Source organism: Lottia gigantea (assembly GCF_000327385.1).
Source record: "Lottia gigantea unplaced genomic scaffold LOTGIsca_44, whole genome shotgun sequence".
Lineage (NCBI taxonomy): Eukaryota > Metazoa > Mollusca > Gastropoda > Lottiidae > Lottia > Lottia gigantea.
Window position 1 is genome coordinate 1,977,010 of NW_008709540.1, and position 27,633 is coordinate 2,004,642.

Here is a 27,633-nt window from a genome sequence, read left to right on the forward strand (position 1 = left end):
AGCAGTTATTAAGTCAGACCACAGCACACGAATATACATTACATAATACATTGTAGAAATACAGTTCTATCTACTGGTAATTGGGGACTATATAGATCTATAATTAGTAACATTGCCAAACCCACTGCCAATACACTCTACATGACACAATGGCTAGTTGATCTAGACTACAATAAACTAGATGTTATGATCTACTGTAATGAATGCATAGATTGTCTTCTGCTTTTCTTTCACTTTATTTTTTGAAAACTGAACAAATTTCCATATTGAAGGCGGCAGGGAGAGCTTGGTTCACCCAGAAGAATAGTTTGTATCGACAATTGGCACTTCCACTTTTGAATCTCAACCCCCACAAAATCTCCCTCTGCTTGTCCAAGGTTTTTATAATTTGCTTGGCTTTATCAAGTTGAAATGGGAATCTATGTGTTCATCACTTTGATACATTTCTGAAGTTATTCAAAACTTTGGAAGTCTTGCCAAATCTTTCAAAAAGTACTTTCCCCTCTAATTTCCAAAAGTTTAGTTTAAATACGTCCCGCCCCGCCCCACAATTTCTAATGAGTAAAGATTAGTATAAATACAATACACAATGTTAGTAAAACAGAAAACAAGTTCTATAACTCATTAACAACTCTTCAACTCTAATATTATACACACATTCAGGATTAATAAGACAAGTCATGTCTTATCCTCGCACCAACAAGTTTATACAACGTGCAACATTTGGTGTATTAAAATTGTTCTTTATGGCAGAGTAATGACTTTTTTTTTGTAAGTCACACTGAAAATTGGAATGGATGCAATCAGTGTCCCTGAATGTACTAAATTGTACAACACTTTATTGCCAAAAAGTGGAAAGGCAAAAAAAGGAGCAAGATAAAAGCTTCCATTTTATTGCAGAAGCCCAAAATTTTATCTAATGTGTGTATAATATGAGGTTAGTATCTAAGGTTAGCCAATGTGTCATGTGACCAGGTCATGTGACTAGAGTGATATAGGTCAGTATTATTATAGCGAAGACATGCCGGAAATCACTGACTTAGAAACACAGTATGAAAAATTGGTAGTCTCACCCTGCTGCATAGGATATCCCACAACACCTTGACCTTGGCCATTGAACTGCTGGCCTTGACCTCCTTGTTGCATCTGAAGTTGACCCCATTGTTGCTGCATTTGCATGTTCATTCTGAAATGGAAATATCATGGACTTAAAATCAAATAGTAACCATTTAGTATGTATAGTGAAAGAAAAACATTTTGAATCTAAACTGCAATGTTAAAACATCTTGACTCGACTTTACCATCTTATTATAAAGAACTGTATCTAAGTTTGTATGAACGCTATCTTCAATCAGTATTACAGCAGGTTATAATCTGCTGAGCTCCTGATTTCTTTGAATTCATCATGTTCAAATATGTCTCAAACTTAAGAGATTAGGGTGGTTGAAAGGTAACCAGTTACTATTTAACAGAAAGCACTGGCACAGGGTTAAATCAGTGGTCACTTAAAGAAAGCTCTGATAGCAAGATCCACCAAGTCCAACATTTAAATCTAAATTCGTCTTTGAATAAAACATCAAAGTATCTAGGGATTTCTAAAGAGACTAGCCAAGACAATTGTCCTAAAAAAAAATGAAGATTGACTGGTGTATTTTCCAGACAATGGACCATCAAATATTCTGAACATGTTAGGCGAGGACTAACTTAATTACTCTCAGTAGTCAGAATACCACCCCAGTAACTCTCCATGGAGACGCATATTGTTTTTATCTTTACGTTTACGTCAATAATGAAATTTAAATGGAGACAAAGACTACCATGTGATATGTCATGTGATTGATTTAATTTATCACCATTGGTCAATAATCACATAAATCTTGATTGCCTGACAAAATTCACTTCGTTTTTTCCTTAACTGTTTCCTTGCAGAATTTATGAAATAGTTTTCATGAAAATTAGGTAATAAAGAAATATATTTTTGTCTTTTCAAAAAAACCTTAAAAATCACAAGGACCAAAATACGAAACCAGAAATCCAAAAACAAAATAGTGAAACATTGGTAGCAGCTAATGAACATTGATCAATACTTACGCCTGATAATTATATCCTGGCCATTGGTTACCACCCCCAGCAGCAGATTGAAGATAGCCCCCTTGAGCTACGTTACCGTACCCTGGGTAGGCTCCAGGGTTACCACCCCAATATCCCACGTTATAAAACTGACCGTAGGAATTGGGTGATTGGAATTGTTGCTGTTGTTGCTGAAAAACAAAAGATTGGACATTAGAATCATAAATCATTTATTTTCATGGGTATTTTTAGACAATTTTAAAATCTTTCCATTCTATTTATATAAATTCACCAACTAATATCATCAGAGACAATACAGTTAATGCTTTGAAGCTGTAGAAACGTCGTTTAAACCAAATGATCACCCTGAAAGGCAAACAAAATGCTAGAATACTTGTTACTTACATCTCCCATTTGGGGTGGCGTGGGTCCCTGGGCAGGGTCATTGGATTCTTTACCCCAGGAACATTTAACCTGTTGTTCCATAACGGTAGTTCCATGGACACCACAAATAGCATTTGTAGCAGCATCTTTTGAACCAAATCTGAAATGTAAAGGCACCAGAAATTAAATCAAAAGTTTCAGTAAATGTTGACTACAGACCACAAATATTTCACAGCCATGAGAAAATTCAGACAGATTTTAATTGATTTGTTTTTGAATTGAATTCAAACTTTGTCAAAATATTTTAACTGTTTATATCCAATCAGTTATATCAAAATATTAGGAGGGTTCTCACAAAATATAATCTTATGATTAAAATGTATGGCAAGTTGAATAATTGTTTGTTATAAGACTTGTAGTAAATTTTGAATGTAAGCAGGAACTTCTAAAACTAGTTCTCCATTCATATAAATAACAAAGTGGTTGTAGTTGGTATTATTCAGACAACCATTGTTTCTATCACTAACAACATCATTAGTTAGACATCTAACAAAAACTTGTCTTTTCTGCACTAAGCAGAATATATATTTGAACTCATCTTTTCTGCGATGGGCGCAATAAATCTGAACTACTTTTTTTTTTACAGAGCATGTAGAATGTCAAACACGTAGAACCTCATTATCAAGTGCATTACAGAAAGCGTAATTATTTTATGGCCCACTATATTAGTTCTTACAATGAATTAAGATAAATTTAGAAAGTGTCTGATGAAGTTCAGGTATGATCAGGTGTTTTTAAGAGTTTCTAATGTATATATTGCTACCATCATGATAATAACACATGCTACAAACAGTTTCTACGGACTAATTTCTTCCATTCATGTTGCTACTTTCTGCTTAATTGGAAACAAAGTAGGTAAACTATTTTCTATCGCTTTGAGTGATGAAATGACAATGAGGTCGTTTTGATAATTTTCAAATTTTATTGACAGAGGAGGTTTACATCTCACTGTTACACGAATAATATAATATAAATATAAAATAATATAGAATCTAGTTATTTCAATGGTAAATTGACAAGAGCTTATCTCATACTGCCAACGTGTTTGAGTTTAGATTTTTTAGGACTTAAAATCAGATAGAAACAACATTTAGGAAACAAAAATTAATTTCTTAAAAAGAAATAAGGAGTTATTAAACTGAGCTGACCTGTTAATAATACAGAATTTATTCTAATAGATAACTATCTCATATGTTTCAGATAGATGAGTAGGCCTTTTACCTTATTTGGAAGTGAAATAACAAAATGAATATAAATTTCCTGTATATGATTTAAGGCGTGTAAACAGGTTTTGTTCTGTATAATAATTATATGAGGATTCATCATAACTAAGCCTAGTTTTCAAGAACTCAGAGCCTAAATATCAAATCTTAAAGAAGTTAATCTTGGAGAGAAATATTGCTTTTTCTCAAAAATGGTGAAAAAAGGTAATCAATAAGAGAAAGAGTAGAATGAAGTGAAATCAATGATTATAAACGGTTTTGAGAACATTAGAAGATAAACCAGTTAATATTGTCTAGACAAGAAAACAATTCAGTTTAATGTTTTATATCAGGCTCAAATATCCACCTGTCAAAAACTATTTTCTCTCCTTTTCTTTTCCACCAATAAAACAAGTCGGAAAAATCATTTTCAATTCTTGGCCCCTACTATTGGCTCTTGAAGAGGTCTTATGGCATGAAATTTGATTGCATACTGCACAGTGATGCCCATCTTCATTAGCCCATTCAGGTGCAGAAATTTGGAAAGTAAAACTACATTTCATTCTTGAGCCATGCCTTTAGCATTGTGAATTTGATTTCTATATATAATATTATCAAAAATAAACACTGTCCATTGTGATTTGTCTAAAATTCTTTCTGCACTTTAGACTTCTTGAGATTCTAGATACATCATCAAAATAAACACAATTCTTTGTGAATTTACGAAAATGTTTCCATAGCTTCTATTTTTTTGGTTTTTAATTTCCAGCCATTGAAATCTATCATAACTGACAAGGGGGAGTATATCGAAATGAAATAATAATTATAATAATCAAGATAAATGGAGAGATTCATGGTGAACGTCTGCACTGTTCTGGTCATTATAAAATATATCCTAGCTGTCTCAGAAATTTAATAAAAATATTTACAAGACGATGACCAGGCTCATAGAAAAAGAATTAAGTCTAAGACACTGAATATATTAAGATTATCTGATTGGACAATCGGAGAGAGGTCATTAAGTCAAATCTAGTTTTATAAGCCAATCAGAATACTGTATTTAAAAAAAATGTTGATTCAAGCAGAGAAATCAATTGGTCAATTACTAAAATTGGTTTAAATCTAGTTTTTTAAGCCAATGAGATTACTGTATTTCTTAAAAATTTTGTTTCAATTATATTTAGTTTAAAGTAATCATAATTGGACATTTATGAAGTATTTATTTTATTTCATTTTATTTTTCATCATGAAGAGAAAATGACCAATATATTGTGAAAGTCACCTGCCCTAAACCCTCTAATGAACTCTTCTACACATGCTGTTAACACAGTCAATAAGATACAGTGTTCAGAAGAGTTAATTGCAAAATTGAGAAGAAGGTTTCTGGTTGCCTCAGGTGCAGGCACAGGAACAGTCTTGGTCAGATATTTTTGTCGCAGATTAGAGTCTTGAGTAAAATTTTGTGAGTACCTGTTCTTTCACTACAAGATTATCACGTCCCTAACAGGATTTATAACTAACTCTTATACTTTTATCATCTGCAAGACAGACGGTCATCATCCAATCAGATTCATTTTCCTCTCAATTGCATGCTCCACACATGATTATCGACATAGTGAAAAAGAATAACTGGAGATTTTTGTCTACTCGTGTTCCCATGCGAGTCAGTGAAACTCTTGACATGACTCTAGTCGGTGACAAAAATCTCTGACTTAGACAGCTCATGTACCTAAACCTTTACAGATTAAATCAAGAATGGGATTATGACATAACCTATACATGGATCTTCACTTGGTGACATGAATCAAGTTTATAGTACTACTTTTATGCAGCCAATCAGGCTAATGAAAGCAGGCGATGCCATCCAGTTTGCAATGAGGCATACATTACCAACAGATCCATGAATGTCAATCGCTAGAAAGTTAAATGCTGGTAGTTGTTAGCCAACATATGGTAAAAACAGACAATTTTTTTTCTTTTTTTCCGATTCGATTAGTTTTTTCTAACAATTTCCAGACGTATTTTGAGTGTTGCCATGTTGAAATTATCTATCTGTTTTTATTGTTAATCAAATTTCTCTCTCGATAACCTCCATCCCATAATTCACTAGTGTAGGTACGAAGGAATGTGAGGTTTATGTTAAATCAATACAATATACAGCTGTTTCCGTTGAGTTTTATTGTTTTAAATAATTTCATCAGCAGACTTCCAGAACCACTATTTATTCTCCATGGTTTATGGTCTTTTCCTCTAGTTTAATACCTTATATAGAATTCAATACTGGTTGTATATATACCATTTCCCTCCTTTTTAATTTCAAACTTAACTATTGAAATCAGTAAAATATTCAAATTTTCAAATTTCATTCTGCTGGATTTCTTATCTTTGGACTCGGCAACATTATTTTATATCTTTCTATAGTTGTATTTAGTAATTGGAGAATTAATAACTTGACACGATTATACAGATAACAATTACTTTAATAACTTACAATGTTTCGACAAAAATACCCCGTTCTTTATCAAACTCGATTTTGATTTGCTACTGAAATCCAAAAAGGAAATGTCCCGGTGTAATTTCAACTGCTCTGACGTAAACCATATAATCATAAAGAAACGAGACAGAACAATATCGAAATTTAGAACAATTGGTAATAAAAACAGATAATTTAAGAGTAGAAGTTGCAGAATTAGAGATATTAACACTATGTTGTGTTAAGATCAATATGAACGCGGGCTAATAACACCAAAATATAAAGAAATTACAGTCAAGTCAATATTGAAATCTATTTTCAGAATTTAAACCATGTTAAACACAGTCTTTCTTCAGTCTGAATCAGCAATATAATGCCATTACAATTTTAGATACTAGTAATTGATATGTACTGTTCGATTCTATTCTGCACAGACTGGGATAATAAACACCGGTCAATATCAAAACTTTTCATTTTCAACAGTCTGGGCACAGTCAGGTGCTTGATAATTTATTTCCCCAAAAATAGGCCTGTTCTTTATTTATTACATCTTATATCACACAAGATTCGGTTGATTCATCAGTGAAACATGGTCGTGGAAAGTTCGAAAAAATTCAAGATTTTAAAAATTGTGAAATGTTGAAGTTATATGAACCACTAACTAAAGTAATTGGCTTAAAGACTGTTTGATTAATTAAAATTTATTTTTATGATTTTGTTATTCCTAAAAATAATAAATAAGAGGCTAAATACTAATTTGTTTAAGATGCTTTGAGCAATGCCCACTGTAATCAATTGACTACCAATAAAACTATATGCTTTAAGGCTAAATTTCATTGGCTCCAAATATGTAGGTAGCTCGGGGGCACACAGTGAAAGATTCTGAACACAAGTTTTACAATCAAAATTAGTTAAAAGTTGTTTAAAAATAGACTGTTGACATAAAATCAAGGTTTACAGCCAAATTCTGCTTTGAAAAGACAACAAGATTGCTTCAAGTTAAAGAATCAGATCGATTAAACACATTATAAGAAAACTTTGAAACTATTTTTATGCCTTAGAAACTGGAGTGAAATGTTTTAGGTGACAGAAAGAGCAATTCGTCAAATAATTGCTTGAAGTTACAAATATAACAATGTCAATAGATTTAAAACCTTCACAATACTATTCTTAAGGCCTATAGAATTATGTAAAATATGTTAGGCAACAGAGAAGGGCCATTCACCCAATGATCGCTTGAAGTTTAAAATCAAATTGAATTATTGGACAGTTGAATCAATTGAGATCATTGAAAATTTCTGCAAATAGCTGGTGTCAATATAAATCTTGCACTATAATGACCCCCTACGACTCTTTGACAATGCCTGACAATTTATGGCATTGATTGGAATAATGGAACTTGACAATTGCAGGACGATTCAATATTTCACTGTGCAATGTCCTTCAGGCCAACGTGTTAACTTGTCATTTAATTCCTCAAGTCTAACCACATTTTAAACTATAATTAATAGCATCTGTAACATTATAACAGAAATCTTTGATGTTTTGAACTTAAAGTTTCTCAATCAACTGTTGAATTTTTTCAAATATATGATTGGAGCCTTGTTTTGAATAGCCTGGTTGTGAAACTAAGAATGGCAGGAGACAGGATCCATCATCAAAATCTTTTGGTAAAGAACTTGCACTTTATTATATCATTAATCTTTACTTGGTGACCTAGACCAGTGCTTTTATGAGACTATGTTCTTATCACCAATTAACACTGAACAAAGGTATATTAGAGAAATACTTTAATATTTTAGTATCATTTCGATAACTTTATAAATCATTTATAAATACCACATACGAAATATAATACAGTTTTAATTCCTAATTTTTTTGCACCCGTTTGGGTTAACGAGGACAGGCAACACCATGCAGTGTGCCATTTAATATTCTAAAAGATCATTTACACCACAGAAAACCTCTCTATTGCAATACAGGCGATTGAACTCGTAGGTTTTAGCTGGGAAGGCAGACAAGTTGGACCCAAGATAGCCATATATCATCTTAATATCTTCAGTTATAACACCATTATTCTTAAAATATACTAACTATTCCTCGATTATCTCAGATTTATTAAGATGGAAGCGATATTTAACGCTGAAATAAGTATCCTGGGATAGCAGAACAGAAGCGTTATTCACAAATAACGCCAGTATATCACAATAAACCTTAAGTTATATATAGCAATAGATATAGTGGACATGCAATATTACACCTTAATCATCACGAGTTTCACAATTTCATATTTTTAATAAATGAAACATTCTTGCATCCCTATAAAGATGGCAAAGGACAGTATCTCCATCAAGAGCCATGAATATACTATCTTCACAATGTCAAAGCTTTCACAAACTTCATCTTATACCTTGACTGCAATAACCACCTTTTTTTGTATCATCGAAATTCTAAATTGAGTGATTTGATTGGGTTGTACGCTAGGGAATACAACAAATCAGAAACCTGGACAGAAAGTCTGAATACAAAGCCATAATGATTGCAGTCTTTCTGGATCTCTGATTGGCTGTATTCGCTGTCGTACAATCAAATCAAATCGCAGCATTTCATGATAAAAGAAAAGTGGCTATTGCAGTCAAGGTTTTAGATGCAGTTTGTAATAGCTTGACATTGTGAAGATGTGAAGATATAGTTCACATGGATTACAGCACCCTAATGATGATCATGGGTTTCCAATTTTAAATTTTCAAGAAAAGAAACCTTGATTGGTCTTTGTACATGAGTGACTAAAAGCCTTTGAGAGGACATAAAATCATCAGTTGACAGAATGTCCTGTACAGCGATCTTTATTTTTAAATTTCTTGCCGCCTCATTTTAAAAATTTGCTTAAACTCTGGTATTTACATTATTACTTTAACAAGCTGTGTAAAAATATCTTGGCTGAACAATGGTGTAGAATGACTTTTGATTATTGAGAATTTTTAACCTCAGGTATTGTTCATTTTCAATCAATCCATCATTATCAATAAGTTTGATACCATAATATCGCGTGACTTCAACCATCTAATTAATTATTCATACTCTAGTACAATATCCCTCTACAACACGACAATTTTATGACTTGAATCCCACGGGGCCAATCAACAACCCTCATAGTGACAGGCAGAACTTGTACGGCACGAAACAATAACCAGTATGGCTCAATATATCACATGATCACATACTCGATAATATTCAAATTATGATTGGTAAAACACAATATTCAAATATATAATCAACTTTTTGATTGGTCCAATGGGAATTAATCAATTAGCACCTTACATGCTCATTGGATAATTAGAATTTTTGAATAGACATGTAAGCTTTTCATTGGTCCACTGGGACCAGAATTCGATGCTTCATATTGATATTGGGATCTCAAGACCTAGTAAACGATCAAAAATTGAAGAGAATAATGAAACCCTTTTTTAGGCTTTGTTCTCTGAAATCCCACGACCCCATCTAAATATACCGCTACATCAATATTTCAAGAAGTTCTTAGAAACAGAATTTCCATCTGAATTGACGATATCCATAATTTTTACGGTATTCTCACATTTTCAATACCTTAGTAATTTAATTATATATCCCTTCACTTAATACACAATAAAAAACTTCATTTCAAGCCATTATAGAGATGGTAATTCACAATTGAGTGCCTTTTGTTTTTTCGGTGTGAATAATTTAAAAGGATGAAACTCTGTTGTATTGTGGTATAATGGAAAACGTGAACTTATCATCGACATCAATTTATAACCGTCAATGGAGGAAACGATGCTTAAACAGAATAAAACTACAACTCATTAAAAATATATCTTTAAAGGAATATTACCTCTTAGAATGGACATAAGTTTAAATTCTCAAACTTGGCCGATAAGAATATGCATTCATCAGTTGGATTTACCAGGTACAATGACTAAAGAATATAATCTTTATATAGGGTGATATATTTTTTAAACTAAGTAATTATTTAGGAATTCTGTTGTATAGTTTTTGACACCAGGTAAGTCCACTGATGAACTAACTCTTATTTTGGCCAAGTTTAAAAAATTTCAATTTTTGGTCATACTGAGAAGTAATATATCTATCAGATAATCTAATTGGTGCATGTTATACAGTAAGCATAGCAAGTTTGGTTACCCAGGTAGAAATTTTTGCCTCTTTATAGGAACATTGGATAGTCAGGAACTTTTAATTTGTTTTGTTCCTTGTACAAATACAATGTGACACATGCGCTGTGACTTAACATCTCCGACTAGACTGTAAAAAAAAAAACGTCTATATAAGAATACCAGGCTGGACTGGACCAGTCAAAAAAAAACTTATCTAAAAGAGGTACAAACCTGATGAAGGCATATCCTTTGTCTTTAAAAACTCTAATTTCTTGAATATTACCATAGGATGTGAATGTTTTCCTCATAACTTCCTCTGTAAATAGAAAAAATTATTGATGATTAAAATATAGCATAAGATTTAAATTATCTTTTTGGCAAGCGGAATTCACATTTCAACCCAGGAACTTCAGCTAAAACCTTTCTCTCTAGGGCAAGATTAAGAGCTACACCTGTTGGGTATAATACAGAATTGTCAACTGGTGACCAAAAAAATCTTTGCCAGCTAGCTATGTAAGCTCTCTAATAGGGACACTGACCGCTATAATGTTTAAACATCAGCATGCCATAATCTAAATGTGCTCAAAATGTGTTCTACAAGTTTTATTAATAAGACTTTGGTGCTTTAGAGCGAGCTTGGAACTAAGAAATGGCGTGAAATTGGGAACTTCAACTTTACAGATTAACAAAGATTGGTACTTTACTAAAAAAAATTGTAACCAAATTGATTACCGTATCTTAATTGGACGTCTACTCAAAATAAATTGGATATTTATAACAATGCAAGAGAAAACTCGAACCAAAATTACGATTTTTTTAACATTTTTCATTAAGATAAATATGTTATTCTAAACACTTCCAGCCTAAATTCATACCATAAATTGTAACAATAAGGGTCACTCTATTCTTCTTTTGACACACAATTTATAGTTTTTAACATTTTATAACATCAACCACATACAATATTGAATCAAAAATAAATTACACAAAAATAATTCAATTTCATGCCAGTATTGTCACTAAATTTCTACCAATATATGAATTCAAGATCAGAAAATTTCACATTTATCAAGAATAGTGAAGAAAAGATTCATGTGTGGTTTTTTAAAATCATTCAATTTCAAGCTAAGGGAGGTAAAAAATGTATCAAACCTCAACACCTAATTGAAATTTGACAAAAAAATGTTTCAAAATGATAAAACGTGTGATTTAATAAAAATACCAATTTCCATCAAAAAGACTTTAGTTTTTCTCAAGCAATATATTTAAATAAAATAAACAATTCATTATTCAAAAGAGATCAGAATTCAATTTATATTTTTCAAATTTTAACAGCCATTTTCATGTTTCAAATGAGTTTTTTTTTTGTTCACTACGTACTCATAAATCTATAATTGTATTACAATTGATCAACTGAAGAATTGCAGACATTTCACTATAATGTCATGAAAGGTTTCTTTCGCTATTGTAATTTCAATTCTTATTCTATTTGTATATAAACTTAACAATGATCAAAGCAATTCATTTTGATAGTATTTGTTGTAGAGTATTTTCTCTTATATTTTTTGGCAATTTGAACAAGTTCATAATTGAAATAGTTAAGTTGTTATTTCAACACCCACTTGAATATTTTTCTAATAAATACCACATAAAAACAGAAAATTAACAGATACAGGTCTTTTAAAAACTCAAAACCATTCTTGAAAACATTTTCAACCTTTCCAAGTTGTGACCTTTTTCTTGGTATTTCGGTCCTCTATTACAGGTGAGTATAATATATGGACATGGTTGTACAGGTGAAACTAGAAGTAAATATACAAACCATTTAATCCATTAGTTACACCACCACAATATACAGTACAATTGGTAGCACTGGATTGGTTAAAAACTTCATCAAATGACAACTGTTTTACGTCTAGAAATAGAAACATAAAGGGATTAACATCTAGTTCATAGAGAATTTCAAATTTTTTTGCTCTAATTTAGGTATCCCAAGCATCTCGTACCTGGTAGAAAGGATTCTTTGTGATTCAAGGTTGTTATCCTTGTAAAATATAGTTGTTTCTTTCAATGAGCTTTCTTTAAGTCTTGTTTTTCCCTACCTGAACCTTCGCTTCCTGGAGGCCATCTTGATTCTTTGACGGTTGGTGCGGGGGGTTTCCGGGTGGCCCAGTTGGTTCTGATGGGTCGGCTTCCAATCCATTGTCCGTTCATGTTACCAATTGCATTCTCAGCATCCTGAAAGAACAAAAAAATATAATATAGTAGGAATAAAAAATAAAATTTAAAAAATCCAAGCATTAATCATCCATACTGTAAAATTAAACCAACAATCTGAAACAATCTAGCTTGGCAAGCACTAAATAAACACTTGATATAGAACAAAAAAAAAACCCTAATCCTCACAGCAGACGTAGGATTTGAGTTTTTTCAAAATTCCTATAAATCTAATTCCTGGCATTTGAAGCAACTTGATAATCTGAGAGTGAAACGACTCACTGTCGATAAATCACAAATTAACTCCCCTGGATCAGTTTCATCGCTAGAACTACGATAGCTAAAACAATGAGACAGGAATATTTGCTGCCTTATAAAAAAAATTTACACAAATCAGAATTCTGCAAGTGATGAATGTAAACATAATGTTTCTGTCTTTGTGTGATTTACACAATGATTCATTCAAGTCTTTGAATAGAGGATGACAATGGATTCCTTACAACCTTCTTAAAGATAGATTTATAAGGGAACGTTCAAAATGATGTCAATTTCATTTCATCTGAATATACTATTCAAGAGAATCAAATAACTTGGTTCACTTTTGGAGATTTTTTTTCAGTATTTTTAGAATTAAAGGAAATTAAAAGTCAAGCAAAAATATTTCTGCATAACCATGTCCGATTGTTATCAGAAACTAAAAGATTTAACTAAGTTTATGATAGTTTAAGTACTATACTAATGAATGCAATCAAGGTCTGTACCTTGAAAATTAGGCCCTAGTGAATTTCACATCGAATATCAAAATCATATCAAAGGTTTGATGTGAAATAGACTCCAACACTCTTGAATGATCAAGAAGCAAATTCAATAGTTCTGACTGATGCTCCCCTTCCAAATGTGATACGTGTCAATATGACATCAAGTCAACTGACATCACCGATAACTTCTCCTCCACGATATTGACAAGTTAGATAAGTCAGTAAGCCAAGCGTTAAGGGGTATATTTAACTCTAAGACTAGCATTCATCAAGAAGACAGCTACATGTCAATATGGAAGGAGAAGACTGATAATCTGAAGGCTAGAATCACACATTCTAAACATGTATATTGACCACCTAACTTAAACTTGTTAAATAAGTCAAAACAATTAAAGATTTATTTTGATATGTGTATATATCTAATTATATGGTTACAATCATATCTATACATCTGACCAGACTGAAATCTGGTAATTTACATTTCTTGAGTTAAATTCAGACATCACTGGCAAAAAGTAACAGCTATATCAACAGTCTGGGGTCCAATATTGAATTCAATAATGGTGAACTTATAACATAGAGAGAAAGAAACAACTATATTTTACAAGGATAACAACTTAGGTTCACAGTTAAGAATCCTTTCTACCAGCTGGTCCCTGACGAAACCTCTTGGCATTGATCAACCTGACTATGTGAAAACTTTGGTAAAATCACCAAATAGATAATTTATCTTACTTAATCATTTGATAACCCTATTTGTACAACATCTTAGGTCCAATATTGAATGAAATAATAGTGTACTTATTACATAGCCTCAGTGATGACATGAAAATCAACCTGACAATATCAAAGGCTGTAGTAAAATCACCAAACAGATAACGTATCTTAATCATTAAATTGCACTGCATGTTAATCTGAGGGCTTACTGCTAGAGTAATAAATGTGTCTGAAACCATGTAAACCTCTAGTCAACTTGTATAAGGTCAAATCATTGGAAAGGTCAAGTAAAATTTAAGATCATCAGTCTGATATAGCTATAATTTTGATTTCGTGTTATTTTACCATTTATACTTCCAATCGATAAATTCTAGATTTAATTTTAATAGTTGTAAAACATGGGCAACATTGATTTTCCTACAGTTAAATAGTTGATCTCTTTACTACTGTCTGTCTAGAGATTCTTCAACAGGAAACAGGTTTTCAAATTATTTAAATAATAAAATGAAATCATGATCGAATGAAAGGATAATAAAAGATTTGTGAATGAATGATTTAATGAATGAATGAATGATTTAATGAATGAATGAATGAATGAATGATTTAATGAATGAATGAATGAATGAATGAATGAATGAATGAATGAAAGAATGAATGATTTAATCACCAAAATGTTTCTATTTATTTATGAATATTGAACTCAAGCAGAGTAAAATTCAAACTGTTTGCTTACAGGGGTGCTCAAGCTCTTCCTTTCTATTCCCTTTTAGGAATCATTATAGATTGCCTTAACGCCCTTCCCCCTATAAATCCTTGAAAACCCCAGGCTTAAATTGAGATTTTATTTGAGAATATTTAAAATGAAATGGAGTGTTCACAACAGATATAACTAAGACTATGACTGATATGTAAATTAGAATCAATATTAAGCAAGTAATAAAACAGGTCGTCTAAATTACAATTTATTTAATCATTATTATTTCATTTCATTGATTACAACATTTAAAGCAGGTTTTCTCAAGTAATTTTGTAAAAGCGTAATTTCATATTTTTAATTGCCAAAGTGCCACAAGTGTGTTTTGAAAGGGCTCACATAATGGCCTGAAGGGGTGTAAACAGGATATCCTTGTTGGGGGGTGAAGATACCCATTCTCACTGTATGTGGTGCCACATCCTCAAACCCAAGATGTACCCAGATTGTACGTCCCTGGAAAGTAACAAACGTGGGCTAAAACTTCATTCATAACCACATTGGTTCCACGTGAGACAAGAGAACAGGTACTCTACCTAGATTAACCATAACTCACTTTAACCGTAAGATAATATTGATCAAGTGTACAAAATTTAGATTAGACAAAAACTCAATAAAATTACTAATAATTGAGAGGGCCAATAAATGATATTCCTTTATGATATTGTAATATTTTTTTATTCACAGTAATCTCAATATGCTATAGTTCACAACACAGAATTGCTGTTTGTGTGTTTTACGTGCCATTCCTATCATCAACACGTTTTTAACAAATTCTATATGGAACGGCTAATGTTTGTAAATTGGAGTTTAACATAGAAAACTGGCATGACAATGTCTTTAATACACAGGGAATATTAATCTATAAACTCAATACTTAGTTTTTTTTGTTGGTTTTTCTATATTCAATTTGTCATGCTTTACTGATATCAGAGTATATCTTTCAGATGTCAATTGGGTCAAGATTAACCTGTATGTGTTTTATTAAAATAATAAAAAATAACTACTAGTAATACGAACTGGACAACATTGATGTTCAATATGTACTTTTAAGACTAAGCTGAAAATCTTTCGAGCACAAATAACAAATAAGCACTATCAATGACTAGGAGTAAAAAATTTCAAAGTATGATAATAATAGTAAATATGTATGCAAGCTAAATCTATTCAGAAGCACGATCAATAATAAGCAACAAGTTGAAAAATAACTAGGTCTTCAAGTTTGACATAATTTAGGAGAAGGGAGCAAAATTCTCATCGACATTGTGAAGCTCATTCCAGGAGTCCCCCACCTCGTCAGAGTGATACCATACCAACTACCGAGCTAGACGATTGCATCTAGAAATAATCCCACATAAGATTATTGCCGTCAATATTCTAGTAATTTCAATTTAGCCGTGTCTGTCAATGTGTTACTAAACGGAAATTACATCGTATATATTGATTCTAGAAAAATATACCCCATTTAACTTCAATAAGCCTGCTTTAACTAAGTTTAGAATAATATCATGTATTCCCTTATCAATATTGTGGGGTACTTAAAACAAAATGGAGTCTTATGTTTGGTGAAAGCAATTGAAACAGAATGCTCACCATTTCAAAAAATACTCTGGACTTCATTAAGCCTGCTAAGTTTTGAATAACATAATATATTCCTTTATTCAAATCATGGTGTACTTTGAAATCAAATGAGTGGACGTTTCTTTGGTGATCTCTGAAAGCCATTCTTCATTCATTGAAGGCAACCAAAACAGCACAAATTTGGCTTAACAAATGACATATATAGCTAGACTGTTTAAAAATCCATATCAGTAATAGAGTCTATTTGGTCAAGAACGTACTTTTTAAGTTAATGTGTTTTTAATAATCTCTTGATCGATGTAAAAATGTCACAAACCACAAGGGAGACAACCTACTTTAATTACCTGAATGATTAAAAAAAAAGCTCTGAATATATCAATGTAAGAGTAGGTATTAAAATTAATCAAGATTGTGGTCAAATGTGTCACTTTAATGAAGTTAATTATTCACAAACGGAATTATTTCCCCTTGTTAGCTCTTTAATTAGAAGTTAAAAACAATCATTAGCAGACTATTCATCTATCACTTAAAATGATCTGTCTTTACAGAATTGGACAAAAACATCTTGGGACAGGTTAATTGTCAATCTTTCAAAGGCTCTCAGTTAATTTAATACTATTTACCATCTGTTAAAGAAAGAAAAAAGAAAAGTTAATTGTTAGAAACTTAGCGCTGAAATAAGACAAATGGCATGGAGTTAAACATCCTACTTTTCTGGAAGTGGAAAAATAAGCTACAAAGAAAAGGGACAGAAGGTTGAAAGAAAATGTTAATAATTTCTGATCATGGCCAGCACAGATACTAGATTAGTGTTAGATGGTGATAAGAACATAGTCTGATAAAAGCACTGGTCTGTGTCACAGAGTAAAGATTTACGATGAAACAAAAATGAAATAAAATGAATGGAGTTTTACATCCTACTTTTCTGCACCATGTGATAAAACAGTATCTAATTTATTTAGCTGAAATCTATAAGGGATGTCCTAATTACTTATCATGCTTGCATGTTACTTAAAACTATCATATCATAAGATTGAAAAAGAAATGCAACATTTTCTTATCAAATACAAGAACTTCAAACAAAACGAGTAAAAGTTATCCAAAATATTCCACTCGACCTCTAGTAGCTAATATGAATATCATTTTGCTAAAATAAATTCACCTACTAGCCTATATATTTTTCTTTTGACTATTAAAGTACATTTCATTTAATTTCATAGTACAGAGGAGTTAAAATTAATCATCTTTCTAGCAAAGACAATCCTTTAAAGATAAATTCTATTCAATCAAACAAAGGAAGCATTGAAATAAAAAATGGTTGCTGTGAAAACTTGCACACAAATTGTTATTTCATTTTACGTTTTCTCAATTTAATACGATTACAAGGTTGAATAATTCAATTTCCTGTAAAACTACGCCAAATACAGAACTACTTTTGTTTTATTGTTTATGTTCAAACCTAACCTTCAAATACAAATAGAACTCATTTTTTATCAATGCACACAAAAGATAGCTCAGAAATTGTAAAAAAAAAATTATTAAAAAATTATCAAATAATAGCAAGCACAGCATTTTGTTTTAAAATTGATTTTCTATGGCAAGTTAAAAGATCCAAACCAGATTTTCTAACCAATATATACTTGACACAACAAGACTATGTCAGGCAAAAATTTAAAATTTAATTTCTTTCATTCTACAGTAGAATAATAATTAAATTTTCTTTTGTGGTTCCTTTTCTTAAAACTTGACATTAGGTTTCCTCCAAACAGAATACAGTGATTCACAAAACCTCAGTTTAAATAATAAAATATTGAAAACAGGAAACGTTTTTGATAGGGAGATACAAACTCCATTCCAAGAGAGGTTGACTACAGCAAATGAACCATTCAAAATTAAAAAGTTTTAACTTTGTTTTTTTCTCTGATTAATTCAGCTTTCAATCCAGAGTGTATTATTCTCTTACAAAAACTTCCCAGCTCAGTTACACGCTGAGTGAATAAAGAAATAAAAAACAAGCTATCAAGTATAATATCTAATATATTACAGTTCCATGACATACGCTATTGCTGGAAAATGCGTTAAAAATCTCTTTTCTTCTCGACAATGATACAAGACCTTCGAGTTAATGTTCTTCTTACATGCAAATGTTTGCATTTCATTGGTCGAATTAAGGGATTATTAATGGCCTTCTTAAAGCATGACACTTGATTTCGTGTACTTAACACCGGAGATGCTGAATTAAATTCACCAACGCCAGACAATTTAGAGCGTAAATTTCGTAATTTTTTTAGATATTTGAATTTCATTGGTATAATTTACTGTGAAAGAATCACATGAACTTCATACTTAGTGCACTTTAAATCAAGTACACTCCAGTTTCTCTGATATATTTGTATTGCCCCTCTTAAGTATGTGAATATCAAATAGTCAAATCTATGAGTGTTAAACTGATATTGGTATCTAGAATATACACACTGATATGTATTCAAAAATATTGAAATTCATAGTAGTGTATTTAGGGGGAAGGCCATTGAGCCATGCCCCTTCCCCAACCCCCCAGACTTGTCTTATTTTGAAGTGAAAGTTAAGCCCTCTTAGTTGCTCAAAATTTATCTCTTTGGCCATCTGAAATCCGTTTACTTCTAGGGCCTCTGGCGGACAACTAAAACCTCAAATGAAATGAAATGAAATAAATGGAGTTTTATGTACTACTTTTCTGCACCATGTGGACACCTAACCTTGTCTCCAAGAGAGTCCTCCCATTTTTGGCCCCCTTAGACAATTTCTAGATACACCCCAGGATGCTTGTCTGCTATATGTAAACAGTAATAAAGCTCTACCATCAGTCAATCTGTAAAGGAACTAAATGGATATCTTGTAGCCATGTAAATCAAGTCTATTGAAATCTGGGCCTATTTATCATCAAGATATTGACACAATGCATGGAGTAGTCCGAAGAAAACTTTCCATCAGATTCCAACAGATAGTCAAAGCCAACTGTTGAGGAGGATTTTTTGCAAATTTCATTATGCAACTACCTGAATGTCTTAGCCTATTTATCTGTATAGAGATCTTTTAAGTGCACAGACTGCAGCAAAAGGGCCAAGTTTGTCTATATGAAACCCGGGACATTCTTTTGAATTTCATTACAGCCTATAAAAGTACACCAAGACCAGGCCTGAACATTGGACTCCCAGAACAGAATGGAATTGTTTTAGATCAGAAGTTACTAATATTTCCGGCTAATAATAATGGAAAGATGAAAAGTTTAAAAGTGGAAAGTAATGGACAGAGAGTGAGAGAGAGATGATTGAATGCTAATGGAATAATAAACACTGTTTAAATCTGGTCTGTTTGATTTTCATTTATTGTATAGAATTTGTAGAACATTGTATGACTAATAGAGTACTGATATTACTGATATAACATCAACTCCATACTTGATAATAATTCTATCATTTCATAACAAAGGACTGAATTCTCTTAGTGATTTGATACCATATTTTGTATCCAATTTACCTCCAACTTTCAAGCAACCAATTGGGTCACCAAGACAACAAACTGCAGTTGGAAATGTGGAAAATTTAGCTGGGTGGGCAGCATTAGTATTATTGTGTTAAAAAAATTATATGAATGGATTTTTACGTCCTACCTTTCTTGGGCTCAGAAAGACCACATCATGCATGAGGTTCTATAGCACAGTCGGTTAGAACATTGGTTCTTAACATTTCATTTTGCTTGGTTACTTCGAGCATAAGGCGGCTGTGGGTTCAATTCTCGATCGGCATGTGATAGTCTGATGACCTTGAATAAGTTATCTTCACTCATAATTCCAGTTGACCCAGTTGTAAAAGGGTACATATAATAAGATCAATGCCAAAGCTGGTAGAAAGGATCCTTAACTGTGAACCTAAGTTGTTATCCTTGTATCCTTTCTTTTATCTTTTTGCATTGGGCAATAAGGGAAATTTTGTCAAGTCCTCAGCATTAATACTATCATATTAAACAAGCATACAATGTTATTATTGTAATAAATCATGTTTGACGATATTTAAGATTTGGATTTGGGAATTAATTTCTTTTCTCTCTCCATCCATGTTTTGTAAATTTATCTGAATAATGGCTGAATTTCAAGCATTTTAAAACGATAAACCAGAGAATCACCAAGCGATTAAGGTGACTTAACTAAATGTCAAAATAAGACACAAGAAAATCATTCTCTTTTTCTCAATTTTCGCGTGTAACCATAGAAACTGTCGTCATGATAAAGTAGTATATATCTAACCACTCATTAGGGACTCGAGTTTATCCCTTTCTTTTCCCTCCGTTCTGTACACTGTCACCATTATTATTCCCAAAGATTTCCCGTGATACTCACGTTTTATCAATAATTCTCTTAATGTTTTCTAGTCAGGGTTGAAAGGAATTTATAAATATTTATTTTCATTCAAAGTTACTAAATTCTTTTAGTTGTATTTGCCAGTCATGTCTGAATAAAATTTCTTAATGTCTAAAGAGGACAATATTTTGGAGCTCTTTTAGCCAGTCAGAAATGACATATATTTCTAAAGGTAGGTTTGCCCTTTCAAATATCAAATTCATCTTAGGTTTATTTTCCGGTCATGTCTGACTTAAGTCCCACAATGTCTGAAATTCAATTATAGTTTTATTCTTTGGGGTTGTTTTTTTTTTTGGATTTAAGTTCAACATATCTATGATGATATCATTTGCCAGTCATGTTTGATTGAAGCTCCTTATGTCTTGTTCTTCAGGATGCTCTCCTATTCAAAATTCAAAACTTAATTTCATCAATGCTGCATCTGTTAGACTTTAAATCAGGTTAGGTTATGAAGGAAGTTGTAATACAAGTGTTTACCTAGGTCCTTGAAGAGAAGATTTAAATGGCACAAAATCCTCAATTTTCTAAAAATTTCCTAAAGTTTGAGAAGGCAGCTGGCTCCCCCTGCCTCAACATTGTTTTCGGCAAATGATTTGCACCCAATTTAATAAAATCATAATAATGAGAGAAACTTTTAATAACTCAAAAAGTTGTAAGGAAAGCAGGTGCTTGATCTAGAAATAGAAGCATCAATTCATCAGTAATGTCAGATTGACAAACATGATAACAAAGGGGCATCAGGTGTTCCAGAAATAACCATTTGGTGGAGATCAAACTAGTTAATCATTTGGAATTTATTGACATATCAGAAGAGCTTGTCCTTAGTTATGTCATAAATCTTTACTTTGTGACCCAAGACAGTGCTATGACCTTGCATTCTCATCACCATCTGATACTAGTTGAGACTTGTCCCGATACATCTAAATACAGTTTTTACACTAAAACTCAACGCATATATTGATCAAACGTTATTTCTGCTCAATGTGGATAAATAAAGCCTTTAAAGATGGGTTTCCTTATTTTTAGTGTTAAATTAAGCAAACTTTTTGATCAATTGATGTTTCTGATGAATTATCATGTATTCTTAATCATATCATTATGTTCTTCTTGCAAGAATTTTTACCAATAACAAATGTCCAAGTATGTCCAGTCTGGATATAAACAAAAAGGCTTTTTGACCTTTCTTGATCGGTCACTCATTGGAATTCTCTTCTAATTGAGCTAATTATAAATAAATTACGGACATGTGAGACAAACTGGTATTTACCAACTCATTAGAACAATTCTACTTTCTATTCATATAAGTATTAGCATTTTCATTCTCATAAGTGAAAATAAGGGAACCCATCTTTAACCTTTCGGAACTAATTAAAGAAATTCTACCTCATTGAAGGAATATAAACTTAAATTCTTAAACTACAAGTATTTATTCAAGGTGTTTACAATTGTTTTGTTAGATTATACAGGGATTCAGTAGTTATAGATTCAGAAGTCCACTGATGAACATACACTCTTATCAAAAAATTGGCAAGTTTGAGAAATTTAATGTTCCAGAGCAAGAAAACATTTATAGTATCAATCTAGGCTAATATTTTATATTAGTCAAGTAATCTATCAAATTTCCCTACAGAAAAGGATTTAGGATAAATGAAAACGTAAGCTTTATAGACATAAATAGCTTTGTGGAATTATTGTTTCTTAAATATAGGTCGATTATTCTAAAATCTTAATAATAATACAAAATCTTCAAATATTTATATACACACGCAATATTACCATCCTTTAAATTTGATACAATTTAATGAAATATTTAAATTTGCAGAAATCTGAAGAATGAGTGATGGGTAAAAGCCCTTGAGTAGAAGTCTTTCAGAAGATCTTAATTAAAAAAAGTATTGATGTAGGTGTTGCTAATTGAAATAAAAACAAGCATGTCCACCTCAAAAAAAATTATCCGACTACTATGCTTTCCAAATATTGAAGGATTTTTATAATGCAGACCTTCGGTTTATTGCCCCAAATGATATTTTTCCTTGTTAGCTCTTTCAACCTCTGAGGCGCTGCAACTCTGTCTAAAACAGATACGTTTTTTAGGATTTTTATATAGCAGACCTTTGGTTTATTGCCCCAAATGATATTTTCCATGTTAGCTCTTTCAATCTGCATCATGAACAAAGATAAAGCATGTTGAGAAATCAAAGGGTTCAAACTATGCTAGAACTAAAACCTAGATCATCAGGTGAGCAAACGAATAAGCATATCAGTCTCGGACAGACAGAAATTGTGGTAAACAACATAGCTAAAAAATCAATCGAGTTTTATATGACATGACATCATAAACAAAGATTCCATGGGGAATAAATGATATTAAATATTAACTAGTAGATGATAATGACTAGAATTACTGATGTTTAATACTTCAAGTTGATAGTCTATTATTCCTGTCTGACACCGATCTAGATACATTAGTTCAACAAACCTAGATACAGTATTTTAACATATTTGCATACATTATCCTAATACGATAGCCTAATATAGCTAAATATCTTGGCCCAACATAGCTAAATACGTTGGCCCAACATAGCTAAATACGTTGGCCCAACATAGCTAAATACGTTGGCCCAACATAGCTAAATACGTTGGTCCAGCATAGCTAAATACGTTGGTCCAACATAGCTAAATACGTTGGCCCAACATAGATAAATATGTTGGCCCAATATAGCTAACTACGTTGGTCCAACATAGCTAAATACATTGGCCCGACATAGCTAAATACGTTAGCCCAACATAGCTATATATGTTGGCCTAACATAGCTTAATACGATAGCCTAACATAGCTACATACGTTGGCCCAACATAGCTAAATACCTTGGCCCAACATTGCTAAATATCTTGACCCAACATAGCTAAATACGTTGGCCCAATATAACTAAATACGTTGGCCCAACATAGCTATATACGTTGGCCCAACATCACTAAATACATTGGCCTAACATAGCTTAATACGATAGCCTAACATAGCTACATACGTTGGCCCAACATAGCTAAATACGTTGGCCTAACATAGCTTAATACGTTGGCCTAACATAGCTTAATAAGATAGCCTAACATAGCTAAATATGTTGACCCAACATCGCTAAATAAATTCATTAAATCAATTAATTAAACATATCTGCAGATATCAGCCCAACATATTTAGATACAAAATATGTTTTAAAAACTTTATTCCTTGTAACTTTAATTAAGATTAAAGCACATTTGCCAACTATTGAACACACCTACCAAAATCTTACTGAAACCTAATCGAATGTTCCTTTTAACACAAATTCTTTTGAATTCGTTTTTTGGATTTCTTTTATCTTTAAAAATGCTTTTAAAAGTGCTTTTAATAAATCATGACAAATTTTAAGCCAATCCCAGGAGACACTGAAACATACACAGAACTTTCATCCTGTTATAGAAGTTACGCAGATGAAAAGGACAACAACATCTTGGAGAAAAGAAAAATTTTAAGTATTTATGTTTGAAAATGTAATCAAGACTTTGAGGTAATGGTCTTCTGCAAAGTTTTGGGTCATCCAGATTGTTTCATTGAGTCTAACAATTTATCCCTCTGTAGCAAGGTGTATTATGAAAGGATCTGGCTGGATTAATCTGTGATTTTTTTTTTTTTTACATTATAGTAAGCAGTGGCTTTGGTCAAGAGTCCATCTACAAAACTATCCCATCCAAAGTCTTAGAACAATAGAGTAGGCTTATCATCTTTCAAACGAATTAGATTTCATATCCAAGCATGAGATGAGCTCTTGTTTATCACAAAGTGAGATACAGGAGTAGATAATTTGAAAAGTGGACAAAATCAAGTTTTCAATCCTTCTGTACATACAAATCAACCTCCTAAAAATACGATGAAAAAAAATGTACTCACCATTTTGTTGACGAAAGAGACAAAGCCATAGCCTTTAGATTTGAGGGTCTGTGGATCACGAATAATCTTGCAATCACTGTATAATATACAATAAAATAACATGCTTTAATTCATGAGAAATCAAAAAGATGTTTGTAAAGCTCTTAAAGTAAAAGAATGAAACAAAGTTCTACACCCTTCTCTATTCCTTTTTGCCTTCTTTAAGCATGACACTGTTGTAGGGAAGGAAAATGGGTTTTTTCTGCTCCGTATTAAGCTGATGAAGACTGACAACAATCTGCCGTGTCCAATGCACACACTATACACTTTTCATTACGAAAAAACCAAGAGGTTAAGTTATGAATAATTGTGTTAATATTAGAAAACTATAAAATCAGGAGATCAAAAGAGGGCGACATCTGACCTTTTCATGGACCAAAATGAAAATAAATCCAGAATTTTAATAAATACAGTAATCGGATTGGATAATAAAACTGAATTAAATATCAATTTTAGTGATTGACCAATCAAATGACTGATTCCATCAGTAAGTTTTCAAAAGTAAAGCCCATATTTCCATTCTAAAGATTGCTTTGGTTGAACAAAATCAACTTCCATCGGAACTATGATACATGAATACCTTCAGAACTAGGATACAAATGTTTGACTGACAAAAACAGATATAAGACAAGCTGTAAGATTTAATCAATAATAAGAATAGTGGGCCAATAATCCTGACAGTGCAACAATGTGACACAAACTGGGACATTTCCTGATATAATTTCATATTTCATTACACATAACACCACCTCCATTTTTTAATAATCTCAGAATTTTTTTTTTTTCATGAAATAAAACAGAATTGAAACAAAGCCATTTGTGTAATTTCCGTTAGTCAAGAACCATTTTTTAATAATTGATCACTCATTTCAATCCTTCCTCTTGCGGAAATTTGTCATTATTCTACTAAAGTTCTATACTTCCACGTTTTTACTCAATAAAAAATGTTTTGTTTGATGTCCAACTCTTGTTATTGCCAGATTATCCAGGCCTAAAAGAATCATAATAACCAATCAATGAACTCGTGGGGAATACTTACTGTAAAGAGTTCCCTTTAACATCAAGTCAATGCCATCATTTCATTTATTTAAGTACATCTTCACAATGGTCAAGTTATTTCAAACTTTGGCTTATCCCTTGACTACAACAGCCACTGTTTTTGTGTCAAATGAAAAAGTATTTGATTGGATTGTTTGCTAAGGAATATAGCCAATCAGAGTCCATGACAGAAAAACTAATATAATGGCTTATTATTTGTAGACTACAGATTTACACACTAAGGGCCCTGATTGGCTGTATTCAGCAATTCAGCAGTGTACCATCCAATCAAATCACTGCATTTACAAACTTTCGTAATACAAGAACAGTGGCTATTGTAGTCAAGGTAATTCAAGTGTAGCTCTGGAGGTCACTTCACTAAATCTAAACCTTTTTTTTAGACTGTGGTCACAATATTAAGTTTGACAAGAAAAGAATGGACCTTAATAATGATAAAATATTTCAAGATAAAATTAGAGAAATTCAAGACGTAAAAAGCTAGAAATAAATACAAAATACTCAAAAATTTAGTACATAGACCAATTTTCGCAAAGAATAAAAGTAAAAAAATCTTTAATTCTAAATAGATTTAAACTTTAATTTTAAAAAATGTTATGCAAATCTGTAAAAATAGAAATGAAAAAAAAGAAATTGAAAAACAAAGACAAATTTTGATTATGATGCCAAAATAATAAAGTAAAATCACTCCAAATTTGTTAGAAAAATTCTAAGAGAAACAAAAAATAAGACACTTACAAAAAATACTTTGAAAATCAAGAAAACTATCAAAATTCTTAAAAAAATTGAAGAAAAAAAAAAGGAATAATTAAATTTCTTACAAGTGGCCTTAAATTGTTGAGTATTATGTAGATATTTTTGGGGGTATTTCTCCGATTTTTGACAACTGTGAATAAAAAAATAAATTTGACATTTAAGTTAAATAATAACTGAAAACATTTCTGTTTTCTTCACTTTTGGATTGATAAGAACTAAAGATATCCAATGAAAGTGACAATGACTTTGGAGATCTGCACTCAAATATGAAAAACCAAAATCAAACTTCGAAATGAAGTAGGTATCCTATGTTTCTGCCACAGATTGGTGAAGTGTGTTCATAAAAATTTTCAACTGTTCATCGTGCATTCTACTTCTCTGTTCTACTTTTCAGAACAAGTCATTAAGATGATAATTTATTTCATGGTTTGCCCTCATTTAACAATAACTTTATTAGTAACAAGGGCATAAAATGTACGATGGTGGTATATTTAATGGCTCGTCCCCACAGTTGCCCTGGCAGACGTAACAACCATGAACGAAATACATCTGTAAATTAATTACCCTACACAATATGTCTCAATAAATTCTGAATTTATCACTGATTAACAATTCTATTAATCCCCTTGGTTCATCATAAACTAAATTTATTGTCATGGATTCCGCATTTCTAGTCATTTACTTAACGGCAGGAATTCATTGTAATTACAAGCCAAATGTAGACTATTTGTCTTCCACTCCAAGACATAAAAATAAAAACAAAAAATTTATTTCCATTGTCTCGTCTCGTAGGAATTGAAATGAAAAGTCGATCAAAAACAAAATTTGACGTTATCTAAGTGTTGGATACTTTGAAACTGCACGAGGGAAATCAAACATTTATGTCTGCCGAAATCCATCGCTAAACGACTTCTCCCTTTGACTTTTGGTGTGATGAAATTTCCAGTATGAAAGTTAGTTTCAGCATTAAACAGAACTGTGGGGAATTCCTATTTATTGATTCCTTTAACTTTTGGTAATAAGTAATTTAGATAATGTTTGACTTGGTCATCCAGGACTACTTCAATAAAAACTTGGTCATCCAAGGAGGG

At 31.8% G+C, this 27,633-nt stretch overlaps 1 protein-coding gene across 1 annotated transcript in view; it reads right to left on the reverse strand.

Annotated features, from left to right (window-relative positions):
* Window positions 1-2,508: 2,508 nt before the first annotated feature.
* The window catches only part of LOTGIDRAFT_92320 (hypothetical protein), a gene marked incomplete at both ends in the record, with an annotated part of 30,242 nt that continues 5,117 nt past the window's right edge, over window positions 2,509-27,633 (reverse strand). The window contains 5 exons of the mRNA XM_009060818.1: window positions 2,509-2,614; window positions 10,572-10,656; window positions 12,163-12,255; window positions 12,443-12,578; window positions 24,692-24,767. Coding sequence (XP_009059066.1) covers window positions 2,509-2,614; window positions 10,572-10,656; window positions 12,163-12,255; window positions 12,443-12,578; window positions 24,692-24,767 — 496 coding nt within the window. The remainder of the gene's footprint in view (window positions 2,615-10,571; window positions 10,657-12,162; window positions 12,256-12,442; window positions 12,579-24,691; window positions 24,768-27,633) is intronic.